The 21,480-nt window shown below is 41.3% G+C and overlaps 1 protein-coding gene and 1 pseudogene across 2 annotated transcripts in view; both read left to right on the top strand.

The window, feature by feature from the left end:
- TCEANC2 (transcription elongation factor A (SII) N-terminal and central domain containing 2) overlaps window positions 1-12,678 on the top strand; it is a 52,040-nt gene extending 39,362 nt beyond the window's left edge. The window contains exons 4-5 of the mRNA XM_011973803.1: window positions 3,567-3,760; window positions 11,673-12,678. Coding sequence (XP_011829193.1) covers window positions 3,567-3,760; window positions 11,673-11,861 — 383 coding nt within the window. The 3' untranslated portion in view covers window positions 11,862-12,678. The remainder of the gene's footprint in view (window positions 1-3,566; window positions 3,761-11,672) is intronic.
- On the top strand, window positions 4,896-5,291 carry LOC105534886 (annotated as a pseudogene). Its single transcript, XR_001005345.1, has one exon. The product of XR_001005345.1 is annotated as a cytochrome c oxidase subunit 7B, mitochondrial pseudogene (transcript).
- Window positions 12,679-21,480: the final 8,802 nt, after the last annotated feature.

The raw sequence follows: 21,480 nt of genomic DNA on the forward strand, positions 1-21,480 counted from the left end.
CTAATGAGTGCTCTGCATTCCTCTTCCTCTTCCTCCTTATGCTGAGTATTGATGTACTCCTTTCCCAGGTCCATAGAAAGGCTAGGTACAAATTTTTGATAAATAATTGGTTAGAGGGAGAAGTTAAAGACTCAATATTATTTTACCCTGTCTTCCCTTCAAAGTTTTATTTTTCAACTCCAGGATTCTCTTCATAGAACCTTTAAAGCAGGGACAATTTCTTGTTTAAGCCCTACATGACTAGTGCCTAGCATAGTATCTAGAGCAAACAGGCCTTCAATAAATGTGTGGAGAATAAAGGAATCAAACAATATTGGGCTATGCAGTTGGCATAATTGGAGAAATTTTCTAAATGTTTTGACCATTTTCTCAAATAAAAATGTTTTTCTGCTTCCCTTTGTTCAATGATGCCTCTTTCATTATGTATTAAATTCTTATGTACTATAGTCTGTTTCCGGCCTTCATTATTTTTATTCCTATCCATTTTCTTTTTTGGTGTTGGTCCATATCATTTTCAACATTGTTACTTTATAATATGTTCTAATATCTTAGATCTTAGATATGAGGCTAGTTGTGCCTCATAACTCCTCTTTTTCAAAATAGCATTTTATACACTTGCTGAGTTATATTCGTGTAGAAGTATTTGGTTGTAGTCTAATAAAAATAGCCTACTGAGATTTTTGGTTGAGATTACATAAAATCTATAAACTAATTTCTTTTTTGTTTCTTTTATTTTCTTTTTTCAGGCAGGGTCTTGCTCTGTTGCCCAGGCTAGAGTGCAGTGGCATGATCACAGCTCACTATAGCCTTGAACTTTTGGGTTCAAGCCATCCTCCCATCTCAGCCTCCCAAGTAGCTGAGAGTACAGGCATATGCCACCTCACCTGGCTAATTTTTTTTATTTTTTGTAGAGACAGAGTCTCACTATATTGCCCAGGCTGGTCTTGAACTCCTGTGAGTTCAAGTGATCCTCCCACCTTGACATCCCAAAGTGTTGAGATTATAGGCATGAGCCACTGCACCCAGCCAACTAATTTCTATATTGGCATTTTTGTGCTGATTTTTCCATCTCGTAACAAGGTATATTTTCCCTTTATTCAAATCTTCTGTTATGTATTGTAGTAGGAATGTATGTTATTCTTTATATGAGTCTCTCATTCAACCAGCCTGCTCTCCTGATTCCCATCTCCTGGCACTATGCTCACTGCTGGAGATACAAAGATGAGCATCCCCTAAGGTTAGCTCTTTCTGCAAGAAGCTCAATTTGGTGAACGAAAGAGATAACCCATCAAATAATTACAACTAACTCTAGTAATTATCATGATAAACAGAACACAAGGTGCTAAGGAAGCAGAGAGCAGGGGTACTGACCAAAACTAGAGATATTAAGGAAGAATTCCTGGAGGAAGGGGCCCTTAAATGAGTCTTAAAGGCCGAATGGAAGTTGGCCAGATAAAAAAGAAGTAAGAGTATTTCAGGCAGACAGAATGTTCATTGGGGTGTGTGCTCAAAAATAAAGAGATAAAAAATAAAATGTTTTAGGAGCTGCAAGTAGCTGGAGTATTGGATGACAGTGGATAGTAGCTGGAAATGAAGATAGAAAGTAGGTAGGAGGATGGCAGATTGTGAAGGGACTTTTATGAAGAGGTAAGAGTGGATATAGCACCAAAGAATTTAAGTGGAGGAGTGAAATGGTCAAATTTATGCTTTAGGAAAAAAGTCCCTAAAAAAGAAAACACTAAAAATAAATAAAGGCTATCCTAGCTGCAGTGTGGAAGATGGCATTAAGGGGTACCAAACTTAGCCAGAGAGGTCAACCAGGGTACCTTCATAGTCATCTGGAGGCAACATGCCCTAAGGCAGGGCAGTGGGGCTAGGGATGGAGGAAAAGGAGGAATCCCAGAGCATTAAGGAAGTGGGCACAGACAGACAGCACACATGCATGCTCACACACCCATTCTTGTCCATGCTTTCCAAAGTGCTGCATAGTTTTTACTAGTTTAAACAGGATTTGTTCCCCTGTTGTGTTCTGACTGGCTGTTGCTGACTTAAGAAAGCTACTGGTTTTTAAAAATATATCTATCTTATATTCAACCCATGGATCAGGATTAAAACATTCATTAAAATTAAAAATTAAAAAATATATATGTATCTTGTATTCTTCCATTTTTTGAACTTTGTTTTCAGTGTTCAGTTGACTTCTTTAGCCTTTCTAGGCATTTATTTTTATCTAAGTACTTTTGCATATTGATATTTTTGACCCTTCACCTTTTTTTCCATTTTTATTATGAAATTCTCAAACATACACAAAAATAAAGAGAATATTATAACTCCTATATGCCCTTCATCTAGATTCAATAACTATTAAGATTTTGCCCTACTTCTTCTTTCTGTTTTTGCTTTTATGTTGTTCCTGAGGTATTTTAAAGCAGAATCTCAGACCTTTTGTCATTTGAACTCTACATACTTCAGTATGCATCTCTAAAAAATGTGGGTATTTTCTCATGTAACCACAGTATCATTGTTATTGTGCTTAACAAAGTTTACAATTATTCCTTGGTATAATTTAGTATCTAGTACATATTCATATTCCTTGTTTATCTCAAAATATCTTTTAACAGTTGGTTTGTTCCAATTGGGATTTGAATCACGCATCGCATTTGTTAGTTTGTACTCAAGAGACTTTTAATCTACTTCAGTCCCTAACCCTAGCCCCTTTTCAGAAAAACAAATGAAAAACAACAACAAAAAGAACCACTGACTGTGGAAGAAACCATGTCTGTTGTCCTGTAGAATGTCCCACATTCAGAATTTGTCTTGTTTCTTCATACTATAATTTAATTTATTCCTCTGTCTCTCCTATTTCCTGTGGATTGGAAGTTAGCTTTGAATGACTAACTGGATTATGGTTCTTTTTCTTTTGGGGAAAAGGATAAGACTACTTCATAGGTTGAGGGTGTGAAGTACTTCTGTTTCTTCTGTCTGATAGTCCCACTCTTAGGGATGCTAACACTGAACAGTGGGTTTAGATGATGACAGCTCATCCCTCCATTATAAATTTCCTCATCAGACTCATTGAATTAGTTCATCCACTGATGATTGTCTCTGAATGAATTATTTCATCAGGGCTACAAAAAAATGTTCTCATTCTATCAGTCTTTTCACATTTATTAGCTAAATAATATTCCCATAATAACTAGGGCTATTTTGTTGTCTTGAAATATAGTATGTACCCCCTTCCCCAAAAAAACTAGATAAATGCTTAATTCATTTTCTTTTATAGTAATTTTTGGTTAAAGAAGTTACCTTTGTTGTTCTTTTTAAGAATCTATTGATTTTGCTTCTAGTTTATGACTTAATTCATTGGCTAGGCTGCTGGTTCTCCCCCAGTGATTATCTTATTATCTCAGTCCTTTTGAAACAGGTTTCTTTTGCACAAGAGTCTTTACATCCTTGGGTGTGTGAATGACTTTCTCAGTACCACACGTCAGTCAGTCCATCTAGTCCTGCACTTTTCAGAAGAAGATGTAACAACTTTTCCTTTGGTTTTTCTCTTCCTGTTCCAGGTCACACTGTGAACAAGATGCGTAAACACTCAGATTCAGAAGTGGCTTCCCTTGCCAGAGAAGTTTACACTGAGTGGAAAACTTTCATTGAAAAACATTCAAATAGACCTTCTATTGAAGTTAGAAGTGATCCCAAAACCGAGTCGTTTAGGAAAAATGCCCAGAAATTACTCTCAGAAGCCTTGGAATTAAAGGTAATGCCCTAAGTATATACAACTGTTTTGTACCCATAATAATTAATTTTTAAAATAGAAGAAAAATAAAGTGAATATCCTGGTTGGATGTGATTAGTAGATGCTCTTGGTTAAATGCCTCATGATTTCATAATTAAGATTTCATAGTCTTAATGCTGTGGCTTTATTTTAACCAGTTATTCTTTCAGGATTCTGGATTTATAAGCATTCCAGAAGACAGTGTTGTAGGAGGCAGGCTTTTGAACTAGCAAGATCCGGGGTTGAAACCCTGACATTCTAGTTGTGATACCTTAGGCAGATACCTTAACATTTTCTGAGACTTGATTTCTTAATCTGTAAAATGAGGATTGTAAGTCCTACCACCTAAGGTATTAAAAAGGTTAAATGAACCATATATGCAAAAGAATAGTAGTGCCTGCTGATTAGAAGTTATTTAATGAATGTTGGTTACTTCCCATTTAAAATTCCTTCCCTTCTCGCTGAAGTAAAAATTCTGTGATGGACTGAATATCAATAGTAAAATAAATAGTTGTCTAGTGAAAAGACTCAGATCCCCCAGTTTTCGTCAACAGCCATATCTTTAGTTTTAAGTCATAAAATCGATTGGATAGACATGCTCCCTATCTTCATGACTTACAATTCAGATGATGTTCGTGGTTTGAGGTATACATCCTGGAAGAAGGATTTTTGCTCATTAATAATAATATTCATTGTCATCATCAAACAACAAATCTTATAAGCTGGAAAATAACACATATAATAGTCATGTTTCTTCCTTATCCCAGGATATCCCAGAGCAACTCTGCTAAAGTATCCTTAGAGAACAATTTAATATTAATAAAAGAAACAAATCCGAAGTCTGATTTAAACGCTAGATCTGTTACTACAGTCTCTAAAAAATTTTTTTGCCGTTCTATCTCAATTATTTATCCACAAAAGAAAGACTTGTGATATAGTACTTACTTTTTATTTTTTATTTTATTTACTTTATTTATAGTACTTTTATTTATTTATAGTACTTTTATAGTATTTTTATTTTATTTACTTTATTTATAGTACTTACTATTTATTTTTTATTTTATTTACTTTATTTTAAAAAGTTTTGGATCTGAAGTGAATTTGCGCCAAAGCAGCAGCTGCATTGCCACAGTTCTGTCTTCACCTTCACCATGTTCCTCTTGGTCAAAAACGCACTAAGTTGCCTCCAAATTCAAAGCATTCAGCAAACAATGGCAAGGCAGAGCCACCACAAACGTACACCTGATTTTCATGATAAATACGGTAGTGCTGTATTAGCTAGTGGAGCCACTTTCTGTATGGAGATATGTAGCAATACAAATCGGAATAGAATGGAACCTGTCCCCTGTTGGCAGAGTCACCCCAAAGGAAGGGAGAGATCGGTAATCATCCCAGCTGGTGTAATAATGAATTGTTTAAAAAACAACTCATAATTGATGCCAAGTTAAAGCACTGTGTACCCATTAAGATATGGCATTATTGAAGAAATAAAGTACATTCGAAACCTTAAAAATAAATAAATAAATAAAGTTGTGGATTTTTAAATACAAACTTCTAATAGAAAATGAGAAAAATTTATAAAAGGGAAAAAAATGTAACCCAGACATAATCTTGTTAACACATTGGCACATTTCCTTTTTTGGTAAATTGTTATGGTTTTTTAAATGAATGTTGGGCAAGTTATGATTAACTGAGATTTATATAGAGTGAATTATATGCCGAAAGTTCCATAAGATATTTTTATTGATTATTTAAGTAACATTGCAGAAAATTGATGTAATTATTTACATTTGTATTCTCTTTAATCTTGATCAATTTTAGTGTCATTTTGTGTATCCTTTTCTATATATCTTTATTTTTTCATGTTTATGTTTTTTTTTTTTTTTTTTTGAGACAGAGCCTCACTCTGTTGCCCAGGCTGGAGTGCAGTGGCGCAATCTCGGCTCACTGCAAGCTCCGTCTCCCGGGTTCACGCCTGCCTCAGCCTCCCGAGTAGCTGGGACTACGGGCGTCCGCCACCACGCCCGGCTAATTTTTTGTATTTTTAGTAGAGATGGAGTTTCACCATGTTACAGGATGGTCTCGATCTCCTGACCTCATGATCCACCCGTCTCAGCCTCCCAAAGTGCTGGGATTACAGGCATGAGCCACCACGCCCGGCCCATGTTTATAATTTTTAATGACTATTTGATAGTTCAGTGAATTGCTATGCTGAAAGTTCACTTAACTTTTCCTAAAGGAAGCTTTAATATGAGTATTAAACCCTTAGAAGAGAAAACAAAATATGAAAGTTATAAGTCTGATTTTCCAGAGTATCGATTAGCCAACAAGATTTATTTTAAATAAAGTTTAGTTTTGAAATAAGTCAAAATTATTGCAGAAACATACAGTGTGGGTATATAATATATAGTTAATGTGGTGGTAAATACCAGTTCCCTGTGGTATCTTTTTAAGTAAATGATAATAACAAAGCTATGCTTGTAAGGATTAATGAGCAGTTTGCCTACTATATTAAACTCCATGATAATTATCCTTTTAGTTTATCCATTAATTATCCTTTAAATGGCACATCAAGTGGTAAGCACTCAAGTGTTATAAAGCAAAGTTAAAAAACTGATACATTTGTTAGTGCTTTCCAACATAATTGGAAAAAACATCAGATTAAGCATAGCTGAATGGTTTTGTTCTCAAAGAGTAAATTTAAAAAATTAAAAGTATGCATCTTAATGTCTTCCTTAGCCAAAAATAAAAATAAAAAAATAATAACTCTGCTTTCCTTGCATAAACAGCATTTGATAGCATGTTTATCAGTTTGTTATGTCAGAGAATATAAATACAAGCCCTTTTATATAAGGTTAATTCTTAGCACCTATCATCATCTGAGATATTTCCATATTAGAGTAAATCAATGAACCATCTAATTCAGTATCTGGTCTTTGACAGTAACCAATGTTGAGTGCATTCAAATCAGACATCAGATCTCCATAAATGTACTTAATCAGGCAGCAGTAAAGCATTGGGTTTAAGTTATTGGCCCAGTGACTTAAAAGCCTCTACAATTTGATCCTAGCATGTGTTATTGCAAATACCAAATCTTCTCATTACATTTTTGTAGAAAAATAAATGTTTCCATGTTGTTTCACTCATATCCTTTAATAGTGAAAGCCATAGATGAAGAATAATACGCACAGCCTAAAGGTGCATCTCTTTATTACCCTACAGATCTTGCTTTCTAGATTCAGGGATTATTTCCTTGTTCTTGGAATAGTGGAATAGATGAATAAAAACTCCATCGTTGAAACCCAGGCTCCATTCCCCTTTACTTTCTCCCTTCCAGATCTTCTTTGTTCTTCCCCGTCTTTTAGATCTTTCCTCATATGAACATCCCCTGTGGTGTCATTCTCTTACTTCCCCTTCCTCATTATCCACTCTCCTTTCCTACCTCACGGCCTGTGATCATTTTCCTATTATGTCATTTAAAAAAATGAACCTGATTCTCAAAGTGAGCCTGTATCATTAAGAGTTATGAAACACTGGCTGGTTGGCTCAGTTGGTTGTCAGATGGTGCTAATGAGATCCAGGTCAGGGGTACGTCCCCATATGGGACTGTTAGTTTTTCTTTGTTTAATGGCCTCAGACTGCACCCCTGGCTTTGACCAGCTCTCTCATGAATGTATTCAAGTGGTCAAAAAGAAGTGTGGGTAGATATGTACAAATTCAATCATGCTATTGGAAAACCCACACAAAGTTTGCTTCCAGTGGCTATTCAATTCAACAGATGTTTAGTAAGGATCTACTCGGTGCTGGGGGAGAAGACAAACATGAATGAGTCGCATTCCCTATCCTAAGAAAACTTTACTATCTCCTGACTGAAAACCTATAAATGATTAATTAAAATATGAGGCAGTCTGAAATAATGGTACTAGCAAGTATCAACACACAAAGTACAGAGCAGTTAAATCTGATGGGGGAATCTGGGAATGTTTTGTAAAAGAGATGGCAGTGGAGCCCACCTTTATCAGAGGCGTAGGATTTTGCTAATTAGAAAATACACATAAAATAGAAACATATTTTATCTGCTATGTATATGATGTTATTAGAAGAGCAAGAAAGAAGAGTTACACACGGGAAGGAAGGGCATTCATTTACTAAATATTGGTTGAACATTTACTATGTGCCACTAACCTATGCTAGCTAGGCATGCGCAGTTTAGAAATGGATACAACATGGTTTCAACTCTAGCAGTCCTTATAGTCTTCTGAGGAAGATAAACAAATAAATAGTTACGAAACAGTGTGGGAAGTTCCACACTTAAGGTAAACATATGAAGAAGACCCTGTTCCCATGCCCTGAGAGAGCTTACGCATGTGACAGACATCACTAATTGGTTATGGCACCAATTCCCACTGATGAAGGAGCTCAAGGGGGTCATGTTTTATATCTTCCTCCAGCTATAGCCAGTTCATCCAGAATTAGAAAGCTGTATAACACACTTAACTCCCAGGCACAAACAAATAAGGATTCTGACTGTCTCTGGGAAGTGTGAACTAGGAGATACCAATAAAACAACAACAAGTGTTGAACAGAAAGGATGTTGGAGGAGTTGTGAGGAGGCAGAGTTGTGAGTAAAGATGTGTAGCATAGGAAGAGAGAATAAGGCAGTTAGAATTGGTAGTGAGTAAGGCCCATGGAGAAGAGCAAAAACATGTGAGAAAGAGACGAGGCAGCTCATGAGAGATACAGAGAAAGGATCGATTTCTAAATAAATCCCTAGGTTTCTCCCAGTGTTCCTATCCTTATTCCCATTCATACAAATTATCTCATAGCAAAAGCCCTTTTCTCAAGGACTCAGTGAAACTCTGGTCCTTCCACCCAGAAGGGCTCACCTAAAGCACTAGATTAGGACCCACTGGAAAGGACTCACCAACTTGGGTGGGTTTGGATTACCCAAAGGCACTTACAAGACAGGTATTCTTCACTTTGCAACAAACCTGTTGTACACACGGTACACGATGAATCATTTTCTATCACGATTTTAATGTCACATATTTTTCTCCATTTCTTAATTCTGATTGGTCTTCATTTAACAAGAGGCATGCATGAGAATTGTTAGATGCTTACCTTCTATTACCACCACACTGCTGGCATAGCACTTGTCGTGCTGCCTACCCCTGGGTTCCCACCCACTTCTGGGATGTGAGTTTGTGATGGGCAGGGTTCACATCCTTTCTGCTCTCTCTCTCTAAGATCAGGCCAGACCCAGAGTAGCAATTCAGTTAACTATTTGCTGAATGAAGTATGTGAATTACAAGACACTCTCAGAGTTCTTTTTTTTTTTTTTAATTTAATACGGGTACTATAATTTGCTGGAGTGCCCATGACTTGTTTTACAAACACATATACCCTTCTTCTTTGATAACCACTCCCCTCAAAAAAAAAAAAAAAAAAGACTTCTTGCTAAGTGTATCTCTAATCACCAGTAGAGACTAACCAGCCTTACACCAGGATAAGGAACTTTCTTTCTAGCAAATGCTGCAGGACAAATGCTGGATAGCCAGCTAGCCACCTTTCCAGCTTCCTAAAGTAGTCTGGTGCCAGGCCTGCCTCAGGGGGCTAGTTCGGTGCCCACCCAGGAAGCCTTGAAAAACTTGGAGTCCGGGTTCTAGAGAACCACGGCGCCAAGTCCACTCACTCCAACACAAGCCGTGGAAATAATCTGTCTGTCATTAGGACCACTAACTTTTGTGAGCACCTTTTGTCGGCTAGACTAAGGCAGATGTCTGGGCCTGGATATTCACTCTCTCTCTGTTTCTCTGTGTCTCTTTCAGTCCTGTTCTGCTCTTTGCTTGGTCCTTACGTCTGACAAGTTTGTTTTTTCTACTTACTTTGGTTCATCTGTCTCATGTTAGGACATTTTATTAAATGTCAGGTGACCCCTTTTTAGTTGGGGTGTGTTTTTTCTTTTTTTGAACTTTGCATTTTGCACAGAAGAACAAACATATATGTACAGCTCAGTGAATTTATCACAAAGCAAACACCTGTTTCACTTAGCCAGATCCTACTCATGCTCCAGGTCTCAGATTAAACTTCATTTCCTCTTGAAGCCAGGCACTGCCCTCCTGGGTTGGGTTGCTTTGCCATGGCTGTGTTCTCCCCTGTGCTGGTTCCTCTCCTTTCTCCTGGTGCACAGGATCCTTGCAATCCCTGTTCACAGTCTGTCTGTCCTACTGGACTAGGCTTGCCCAAGGGCCCAAGGACTGAGCCTTCCTTAGTCACTGCTTATTGCTCAGCCCAAGCACAGAGCATGGCATATAGTGCTGAATGAATGTTTGAATGAATGGCAAAGGGAGGGAGAGAAAGGTTAAAGATAAAAAAGCAAGTGAGAGAGATAAATTTGTCTCCTATTTTCAAGGAATTTTCTACTAGGAGAGACAAACTTAAAATATAGATCGTTGGCTGGGTGCAGTAGCTTATGCCTGTAATCTCAGCACTTTGGGAGGCCAAGGTAAAAAGATTGCTTGAGGCCAGGAGTTCAAGACCAGTCTGGGCAACTTAGCAAGACCCCATCTCTAAATTTCTTTTTTTAATTTTAATTAGCTGGGCATGGTGGTGCACGCCTGTAATAATCCTAGCTCTTGGGAGGCTGAGGCCAGGAGATCACTTGAGCCCATGAGTTTGAGCCTGCAGTAAGCTTTGATCACACCACTGCACTCCAGCCTGGGTGACAGAGTGAGACAGTATCTGTAAAATAAAAGTATACACTTCATTTATAATATATCATGATAGTGACTAGGGGAAGCTCAGGGCATGGTGGCAGCCTGAAGAACTTTCAGTCCTTTACACTGGGGTCTTTTTGTTTGGTTGTTCTTGCCTCGGCTTTGACATACAAAGAGGAGTGTTTTCCGTAGGGAAAGGTATGCCTTGCTAAGGGAACATGTGCTGGTGCAGAGGCATAGAGGTGTGTGAAAGCGGCCAAGAGTGGAGTGCTCAGGGCCGGCTGTGGTCAGGATTGGGGAGGGGAATAGCTGAAGATGGGCCTGGAAAGGAGGGTAGTGCTAGGGGCGGTCTCGGACCAGCATCCAACCTACCCTGGATTCAGACCGTGTAGACAAAGTCCCAGATCTCTCCTGCTTTGATTAGGTCTGGGACCTCAAGATGGCTTGGGCCTGAGCCAGACCACCCCAGAATTGCTACAGGTCCCTCCCCTAGGCCTGCTCTGCTTAATGGAAACTGCAGGCGTCTCTCCAATCTCAACCATTCTGTCGGAATGTTGAAGCGGCCATTAGTATGGTGAAAGGGAAAAAACATGAACTTTGGAGTCGAGGGATCCAGGTCAGAGTCCCAGCTCTGTCTCTTAGTAATTGTAAGACCTTAAACCTTTGCCTTTGAACCTGTTTCCCTATCTGTAAAATGTGATAATAGGAGTTATGAGCATTAAATGTGAAAAGTGATTTTTGAACTGTTCTGTACACATATTAGGATCCAGACCCCATGTTTCTAAAATGCCGTAAGGAGTTAAAAGGCAGTCTAAAAACAAAACAAAAAAAAATATGAACCGTTATACTGATTTATTATTCTTGGTCTTCGTTTCCTGGTTGGTAAAGTACAGGGCCCAGTACCCGTTGCTTAGTTCAGGCCAGTTTCCTGTTATAATGGCAAATATTACCACCCGGCAGGGGTTGTGAATGAGGTCCCTGTCACAAAGCACATGGCCTTGTTCCTTAATTGCCAGGGTGGAATTAATTTGCTCTTCCTGTTTCTCTTGTGACAGGAAGTAGATGTCCTTGAATTTCAGTTGATTAATGGAGGCCTCTGAGCAGAGTGCTCCAGCCTCTCTTGCTTTTAATCCTTATGCAATGTAAGGCTCTAATTTGATAATTTTGCTGTTTTTTAGATGGATCACCTACTGGTTGAAAATATTGAGCGGGAAACGTTTCATCTCTGCTCCCGCCTCATTAATGGGCCGTACCGGCGGACGGTGAGAGCCCTGGTCTTCACATTAAAGCACCGAGCTGAAATCCGGGCTCAGGTGAAGAACGGCTCGCTGCCAGTCGGCACGTTTGTACAGACCCACAAAAAGTGACCTGAGGACGGTTCCAGCCCTGGGCCAGGCAGAGAAGAAAATGGGCCCCTCTCTGCCGTTCAAAGACGCTTTTGAGTTTGGGTGATGGCTGATGCTGGCTGTGCTAGATTTTCCCATGGTGCCATTCCTTTGCAGACAGAGGATTCGGAGAGCCCTAGGAGACAGGCCTGCAGGAATGTGCTTCATTAGCTGGAATGCGCTGGTGCTGCCTAACAGAACGCACACTGGCTGTCACTAGGAAGCGCCATACGGTTGCTATCACCCAACATGGTGAAAGGGTGATGGATTTCACTGTGAGTATGCCAAGGACACCTCTAAACTTCCCCCTGTCAGGCAGATGAAGTTACTACTTTATTTCACCACCCTGCAGGTAACTGAAACTCAATTACCGCTGCCGCTCACTCGGTTCCATCCCCCTGAGTTTAGATAGCTCTGGTGCCTCTCAGAACTCCCCTGTCTGTTCTCTTTGCTCTACCCCAGGGGTGAGCCTGCCAGAGCCAGCCGACTACCCCTTCTTCCCAGAGCTCACTTATCTGAACGTTTCAGCTCTCCCTGGAAGACCTTCTGCGTTGGTCTCCAGAGCCCCCATGCTGAGGCTACTAATGAGGAACTGGCCCGAAGCCTCCCACACCTCTGAGTTTATTTGAATACGCTGGCGCTCTCAGTTTAGGGCTCTGTAGAAGATACATAATGAAATTTCTCTTGAAATGAATTACTGCAGTAGAAAAAAGTACATACATATATATGTTAAAGTGAGTATCTCTACACAGGCCTGTTTTAACAATTATGTAAATAATACTTGTTTTTTTAAAAGTAATGGTAAGCTGGGACTCTTTTTTCTCAAACAAAAGGTGGAGTTTGTTCACTGAAGAGTGTTTTGGGTTGAGAAAGGGTACAGTTGGTGAAATTAAAAAATGATGGAACAAGGATTTGAGGAAGGTAGAAGACTCAAGGAAGTGGGGATTAGATTAGAGGATACCGGAGCACGTTTGTAATCTGAAAGGAAGGAGCTGATAGAAAGGGAGAGATTTAAAATAAAAAATAAAAAAAAAGAGTTGAAAAACAAGGGGAGAAGGGATGGGACTAACATTATTGCCTAACTTCTAAATGCTAGGCACTTCTCCTAAGACAGTTTATTAACATTTACATGGATCAAAAACAAGGGGAGAAGGGACGACACTAACATTATTGCCTACCTTCTAAATGCTAGGTACTTTTCCTAAGACAGTTTATTAACATTTACCTGGATCTTTATATAGTTTTGTAAAAATCTTTATATAGTTTTGTAAAAATCTTGTAAAAATCTTCTCTCACCCATTGTATTAAGTAGGTATTGTTGTTTTCATTTTTTAGATTTGTTTGTTTATTTAGCAACCATTTCCTGAGCATCCATTCTGTGGGGTAGGTGTACACTGAGCAGTAGTTACAAATGGGAGCCTGAGGCTCACTGAGCAGAAGCATCACCTTCAATTTCTCACTGCTAGTAACTATTGGAGCTAGAATAATAATAATCGAGCATTTACCCTGGGCCCAGCACTGTGGTAACCATTTTACAAAAAGATAATACCCAGTTAAAGACGAGAAAAGTGAGGCTCAGAAAGGTATAGTAACTTACTCAAGGTCACACAGATAGTGAATGACAGATCTAAGATTCAAAATCCAGGTCTATTTGACTGTATATGGTTCCCTTGGATGATTTCATCCACTCTCATGTTTTCAAGCATCGTCTACATGCTGATGACATTCCAGTTTGTATCTTTAGTCCAGACCAGTCCCCTGACTTTCAGATGATATTTCCTAGATGCCCCATAGACATCTCAAATATAACATGTCTTCTCTCCATTGGCAGTACCAGCAAGCCAAACACTCCAGCTAGGAACTCAAGGGGTCAGCCTAGACCTCACATCTCCCACTCTGAGCCAACCAAGTCCTAGTGGTTTGATTAGGTTGGTGCAAAAGTAATTGTGGTTTTTGCCATTACTTCTAATGTATTACTTCTTTGCATTTGCTGTTCCAGTTGCAATGCTCTTTCCCTAGACATCTGCATATTCTTGTCCTCATTTGATTTAGGTCTCTCTTTCCCTTGTCAAAAAGGCCTTTGCTGACTACCCTAAATACAATAGCACTCTCCCCTAACTATTCTTTAATGCTGTACCTGGCTTTATTTTTCTTCAGAATATTTATTACTCTTTAACATAGTTATTTATTTCTTTATTGTCTATCTCCCCACTCCCAGAATGTAAGCTTCATGAAAGCAGAGTCTTTGTTCTGTTTCCTGCTATATCTCCAGCATCTGGAACAGAGCCTGGGACAAGCTAGGTCTTCATAACTATTTATTGGATAGTTGAGTGACTGATTGTGGATGTACAGGATAAGCATCTAATTCTATCAGAGAGTGCTTCCTGGAGGAGCTGATACCTGTGTTCAGTCTTAAAGAGCAGGAGTTTGGATAGGGGAATGTTAGTTAATATAATGAAAATTTCAAAATTAAAGGGCAGGAGTAATTAATTGGGTGGTTGAGATGCATGCCTGGCAGAGCAAGCAGAGTATGGAAAAACCCAGAAGTGGAGATATCTGGAAGGTGATTGGTATGGCTGGAGTAGAGGACACTGGCAGGAGAGTAGCCAGAGATGAGGCAGGAGAGGAAGGCAAGAACCAGGACCAGGTCTGAAGGGTCTTGAGCATCAGGAGAAGGCGTTAGACTGATTCAAAGCAGGAACTGCTCAGTTTTGTATTAATAGGCTATGTGGAAGAGAAGCCGGGATAGGGAGACTGGAAGTAGCAAGCCTCATGTTTAAAGAACCAAAGAGTTCTGCTAACTTAGGAACCCAGAGTAAGTTGAAAACAAATTGCACTCTGGCTGAAAGCCTTCAGTGGTGATAGTTGGAAAGTAGAATGATTGCAGAGATGTGCTTTGGAGATTTGGAAAGCAGGCTGTGTTATTTGTGGTTGTTTTCTCCTTGATGCATGTGCAGAATTTCCATGCACGCTAATGGAGCTATTCTGAGCATTTGCTGAAGGGAAGGAAGCTTGCAGACATCGCTCCCAATCTTGCCCACACACCGAGAAGTACCTCGGAGCTACAGTCTGTTAAAAATGAGAAGGTTGAAGCCGGGCACATTGATTCATGCCTATAATCCCAGCACTTTGGGAGGTCGAGGCAGGCAGATCACCTGAGGTCAGAAGTTTGAAACCAGCCTGGCCAACATGGTGAAACCCCAGCTCTACTAAAATTACAAAAATTAGCCAGATGTGGTGGCAGGCGCCTGTAATCTCAGCTACTTGGGAGGCTGAGGCATAAGAATCGCTTGAACCTGGGAGACGGAGGCTGCAGTGAACCAAGATCGCACCACTGCACTCCAGCCTGAGCAACAGAGTGAGACTCTGTCTCAAAAAAAAAAAAAAGAAAGAAAAGGTTGCCCCTGAAATGGGGTGAGAATAGTTCCTGAGACCTCTGAGCTACCTGTAAGTCAAGGTGTGAATATGTCTTATAAGCATGTTCAGTTGCTGGGGGAAATGTGGGAAAGTAAATACCATTTGTGTCTGCTCTAACAGCTTATTGATGCTTTTCTTGTAGTGGTTAATTTGGAGGTCCTGGTCGGGCATGGTAGCTCACACCTGTAATCCCAGCACTTTGGGAGGCTGAGGCAGGTGCATCACTTGAGATCAGGTGTTTGAGACCAGCCTGGCCAACATGGTGAAACCTTGCCTATACTAAAAATACAAAAGTTAGCCAGATGTGGTGGCAGGCAGCTGTAATCCCAGCACTCGAGAGGCTGAGACAGGAGAATTGCTTGAACCCGGGAGGCAGAGGTTGCAGTGAGCTGAGATGGCACCACTGCACTCCAGCCTGGGTGACAGAGCGAGACTCAGTCTTAAAAATAAAATAAAAATAAATAAAAAAAAATTGGAGGTCTTGGTCCTTTGTGTAGGGACTCAGTCTCTGTATTTTCATTCATTCATTCAACAAACAAATGTTGCCCATCTTCTGTGTGCCAAGGACTAGACTGGCACTGGGGACACAGCAATAAAGGAGGGATAATTTCCTCTTAGTCTGGTGAGGCAAATAGACACATAACTAAATAAATAGAGTATAGCATATTGGGTGGTAACTATAGACATAAAAATATTGAGAAAATGGGGAAAGGAATGAATAACACCACTCATAGGAAGAATCTTCACAGAGGAGTTCATGTTTGAACCAAAGCCAGAAGGATAGGTAGGAGTGCTTAGCAGAAGGCTCAGTCTATGTGAAAGCACAGAAGCGTAAGGTGTATGGCTAGTTTCAGTAAAGGAAAATAATATGAGGTGGTTGAAACATAAGGTTCTTAGGAAGGTAGTGAGAAATTGGGCAAAAAAAGTAACCAAGGCCTTGGAGGCCTTATCAACGAGTTTGGACTTTGGCCTTCAGATAATGGGAGACCATGAGAAGTTTTTGAGGAGGTGAGGGACCTAATCAGGTGTGTGTTTTAGAAAGATTAAAAAAAAAAAAAAAAAAAAAACCCAACAGATATTTTAAGAAAATTTTAAACATTCAAAAGGAACCCAACAATTTAAGGCAAAGGAAAGAAACACTTGAGATTCAGTAAATTAGAGGGTTTTTTTTTTTTTTTTGACAAATGAAGTTTAAAGTTGCCCAAACAGATATCATTAGAGAATCTCAGGTTTGAAAAGTGGCAGGAGGCCCAGATAATGCATTTACTGTGTTCTGTGGTGAAGGAACAGGCAGCTGGCCTTTTTCATTTATAGAATATCAGGTTCTTAAACTTGTGCCTGTCAACTTTGGTTTTCTTTTGCTGTAGCCTCAGGCCTCAGAGCCTTACTCTGAGATTGGTAATGTGTTTTGAATGTGTTTATCACAGCCAGATGGGGCAAGGGCTCAGTTTGTTACTGCCCATTATTGCAAGGGAAGGGAGTCCATCCAGAAAACAAAGCTTTGGGAGTTTCAGTTAGTTGGGTGACATTGCTCTGATATCAAAGGAAAGATGGTTTGATTGGATACATTGTATTTTCTTTAAATCAACCAAAATGATACAATTACTGTCAGGATGGACTTACTCATAACCTGGGGAGGTTGGTTTCAAGATCCAAGAAGATCAAAACATCCAATCAAATGCTGTTTTTTAATGTTGATAAAATCATTCTTTCAATACGCATTTGTTGAGTTCTTACGTGTCAGGTATTAGGGTCACAGGGATAGAGAAGACATAATCTTTGGCCTCAAGAAGTTTACAGTCTCATGAAGGAGAAGATAATAAACAGGCTATTTTTACCATTTATTTTTATTTTGGGAGGGAGTCGGGGTCTCACTGTGTCACCCAAGGTGCAGTACAGTGGTGCAATTACAGCTCACTGCAGCTTTGACCTCCCAGGTTCAAGCAAGCCTCCTACCTCAAGCCTCCCAAGTGGCTGGGACCGTAGGTGTGTGCCACCATACCTAGCTAATTTTTTATTAGCCAGGTTTGACACCATGTTGACCAAGCTTCTCTTGAACTCCTGGTCTCGAGTGAGCCTCCTGCCTTAGCCTCCCAAGGTGTTGGCATTACAGGCATGAGTCACTGTGCCTTGCCCAGACCATTTTTGAAAACACAAATGGGCAGGGTGCAGTGAGATTTTTAGGGGCCAATGGTCTGGGATGTGGCAGGGACATTCTCTTGAAAGTGAAAGACAATTATTGCATCTCACTCCAACCATTAAGAAGAAAACATAATGCCTGGGAGCCCTCTTTAGGTTTTGGAGACAGCATATCCCACACCTAGGAATACTGCTCCATCCATGTACTGGATGACACAGAAAGTTGTCAGTTTTGATTGGGGCCCAGAGCAGGAAAGGGCTCAGCAGAAGCTCCAGGCTACAGCACAAGTGGCCATGCTGTGTGGGATGGATGAGCTGGCAGAGCCCAAAGTACCTGAGGTGTCTGTGGTAGGAACAGATGCCTGTCAAGTTTATGACAAGACCCTACAGGAGAATCACAATGTAGACACCTGGGGTGCTGGAGCGGGGCCATGCCATCCATAGCCAAGAATTGTATACTTAAGAAACAACTCTTGATACTACAGGGTTCTGATAGAGACAGATCATGAGACCATGGATCATTAAGTTGACCATGTGACCAAAGCTGTTCATCATGAGCTGGATTTTGCCATATCCACCAAGTCATAAGGTCAGGCAAAGCCAGCAGCAATTCCTAAGATAGAAATAGTACGACTGGGGTTGGGCATAGCAGGGCCAGAGGGCAGAAGATAGTTATGTGAGCAGGTGACCCAGACATCAATGTCATCCACTACCTTTGCACCAGTACCTGCCTGTCCCTCATTTCACACCTTTGGCTGCCTGGGGAGCTCTTTATATCCAGCTGATGGAAGAGAAAAGAAGCCAAGCCTTGTCCTTAGATAGGTCAGTTCAGTGTGTGTGAGCAAGACAAAAAGAGACCATGGCTGCACTGCAACCCCACACAGGGGCATCCTTGAAAGACAGCAGAGTGGGGAGTCCTTCTAGTGGGCATAGCTTGTGGGTCATGCACCTAGCCATCCACTGTATGTGGAAAGAGAAGGAGCCTGAGCTTAGACTATACATGGATCTCATGGGCAGTGGTGAATGGCTTGGCTGGTTGGTAAGGGGTCTGAAAGGAATAAGATTGGAAAATTGGAAACCAGGAGCCTGTGGTGGAGGCTTGGACATATGGGAGTGGGCACCAAGTGTGAAGATCATTGTATTCCCTGTAAACGCCTGCCAGAGAGGACATACCATGGAGAAGCACTAAACAACCATGTACACACAGTTGACATCAACCAGTCTTTATCTGAGGCCACCCCAGAGCTGACACAATGGGTGTATAAACAGCATCCATGGTGGTGTAGTAGTCCGTTTTCACACTGCTATAAAGATACTACCTGAGACTGGGTAATTTAAAAAGGAAAGAGGTTTCATTGACTCACATTTCTACATGACTGGGAAGGCCTCAGGAAGCTTACAATGATGGCAGAAGGCAAAGGAGAAGCAGGCATCTTCTTCACAAGATAGCAGGAGAGAGAGAGAGCGCAAAGGGGGAACTGCCAAACACTTTTAAACAATCGGATCTCTTGAGAAGTCACTCACTATCATGACAACAGCATGGGGGAAACTGCCCCCGTGATCCAGTCACTTCCCACCATGTCCCTCCCTCAACACATGGGGATTATAATTCAAGTTGAGATTTGGTTGGAGACACAGAGCCAAACCATATCAGATGGTATGGCGTGGCTCCCACTCACCAAGATTGATCTAGCTATTGCTGCTGCTGAGTGTTCGGCCTGCCAGTAACAGAGACCGACTCTGAACCTAGATATAGCTCCATCTCTTGAGAACAACCAGCAGCCACTTGGGAAGTTGACTATATTAAACCCTGTCACCCTGGAAAGAGCTGTGATGCATTTTCCCTGGAATAGACAGGCGTATATTCCAGATACGAGTTCGTTTTCACTGCTTGTAGAGCTTCATCCAGCACAACTCTCAAAGGGCTCATAGAATGTTTAATCTACTGGGATAGATTATGGGATCTACAGATTATGGGATAGTCATACAGGATCCCATATGATAAGGAGGTGCAGCAGTGGGCCCATGGTGACAGGGTCCACTTGTCATTTCATCTACTGCACTATCCTGAAGCTGCCAGCTTGGAACTGTCTGTCGAAGGCACAGCTGGGGCACCAGCTCAGAAACCCTGAGACAATAGCTACCATCCTCCAGGATGCAGCACATGTTTGAAATCAAAGACCGTTACATGATGCTTTGTCTCCAGTGGGTAGAATACATGGGTCCGGGAATGAAGAAATGAAAGCAGGAGTACTGTCTTTTACCATCACTTCTAGTGACCCACTTGGACATTTGTGCCTCCTGTTCTCACGGTTCTGGGCTCTGCAGGTTTAGAGGTTTTGAGTGACAAAGGAGGAACACTTCCACTAAAAGAAACATCAAGATTACTATGAACTATTAGCTGTGACTGCACCCAGGCACTTGAGCTCCTCGTGTCAAGAGACTACTAGGCAAGAACAGTCACCATTTGAGGGATAATTAACCCTGATCATCAGGAGGAGGTACAGCTGCTGTTAAGCAATGGAGGGTAGGGAAGTGTATCTTTGGTACTCAGCTGATTCATGTGGAGACTTCTTGGTATTCCTTTGCCCAATATTGTGTTTTTGTTTTTGTTTTTGTTTTTGTTTTGAGATGGAGTCTCTGTCACCCAGGCTGGAGTGCAGTGGCACCATCTCGGCTCACCGCAACGTCTGCCTCCTAGGTTCAAGCTATTCTCCTGCCTCAGCCTCCCGAGTAACTGGGATTACAGGCGTGCGCCACCATGCCAAGCTGATTTTTGTATTTTTAGTAGAGAAGGAATTTCGCCATGTTGGCCAGACTAGTTTCGAACTTTTGGCCTCAAGCGATCCACCTGCCTCAGCTCCCCAAAGTGCTGGGATTACAGGCGTGAGCCACTGTGCCTGGCCCCTTGCCCAGTATTTATAAAATAATTATACAAGTGCCCAGGCTGTGACCTGAGCAGGATATGCTGACTTCAGGCTCAGCCCCCTCAGGTCTGAGGGTCTAAATCATGCCTCTGTGGAAGTGACAGAGACCAGAACACGTGCTGGCTGAGGGTAAGAGGGATCTAGAATGGATAGTAGAAGAGGGAGATGATGAGTATCAGTTGTGGCCTCAAGACCAGTCAGTGATGGAGTTTGTAGTTTGTCCAACTTACTTTCCTAAGTTTCCCCCAGGAAATGAGGCCCACCAGAACTTAAACCAAGAAGTAGAGCTGAGCAGCACAAGTGTGTGCTGTAGTGGATGCCATCTTGTGCTGCCCAGATCCCCCACCACCATGCTTGCTGGGCCTCTTCCCACAGCTGTTGGGAGTGCTCTCAGCCAGCAGCCCTCAGCTGTCAGCCCCCTGGGAATTTTCCTCAATGGAAGAGCTACCTCACTGACATACCCCTTTCCCAGGCAGGTTAGTTCAAGGTTATGAAGACCTGGCCCCGCTGCCTCAACTTGACAACTCTAAAGAGCCATCCCAGCTTCAAGAGCCTCCCATGGGACTGGCTGAGGTCTTCATACAGCATCGGAGCCCAATTTATCTCTCTGCCCAATCCTGCTTCCTTTCCTGCCCCCTTCCCAAGAGCAATCCCTAATAAACTTCCTGCATGCTAATCTCCATATCAGAGTCTACTTTCCAAGGAAGTGGGCCTATAACGTAGCTCTTCTAGTTTTCGGTGACAACTCTAGAACAGGGGTCAGCAAACTTTTTTCATTTTTTTTTGAAACGGAGTCTCGTTCTGTCACCAGGTTGGAGTGCAGTGGCGCGATCTTGGCTCACTGCAACCTCTGCCTCTCAGGTTCAAGCGATTCTCCTGCTTCAGCCTCCCAAGTAGCTGGGACTACCACACCACCACGCCCAGCTAATTTTTGCATTTTTAGTAGAGACAGGGTTTCACCATATCGGCCAGGATGGTCTCGATCTCTTGACCTCGTAATCCGCCCTCCTCGGCTTCCCAAAGTGCTGGGATTACAGACATGAGCCACTGTGCCCAGCCAGCAAACTTTTTTAAAGGAACAGATAGTAAATATTTTAGGCTTTGTGAGCCATACGGTC

This window comes from Mandrillus leucophaeus, unplaced genomic scaffold (assembly GCF_000951045.1).
Source record: "Mandrillus leucophaeus isolate KB7577 unplaced genomic scaffold, Mleu.le_1.0 Scaffold14, whole genome shotgun sequence".
In the NCBI taxonomy this organism is placed as follows: domain Eukaryota; kingdom Metazoa; phylum Chordata; class Mammalia; order Primates; family Cercopithecidae; genus Mandrillus; species Mandrillus leucophaeus.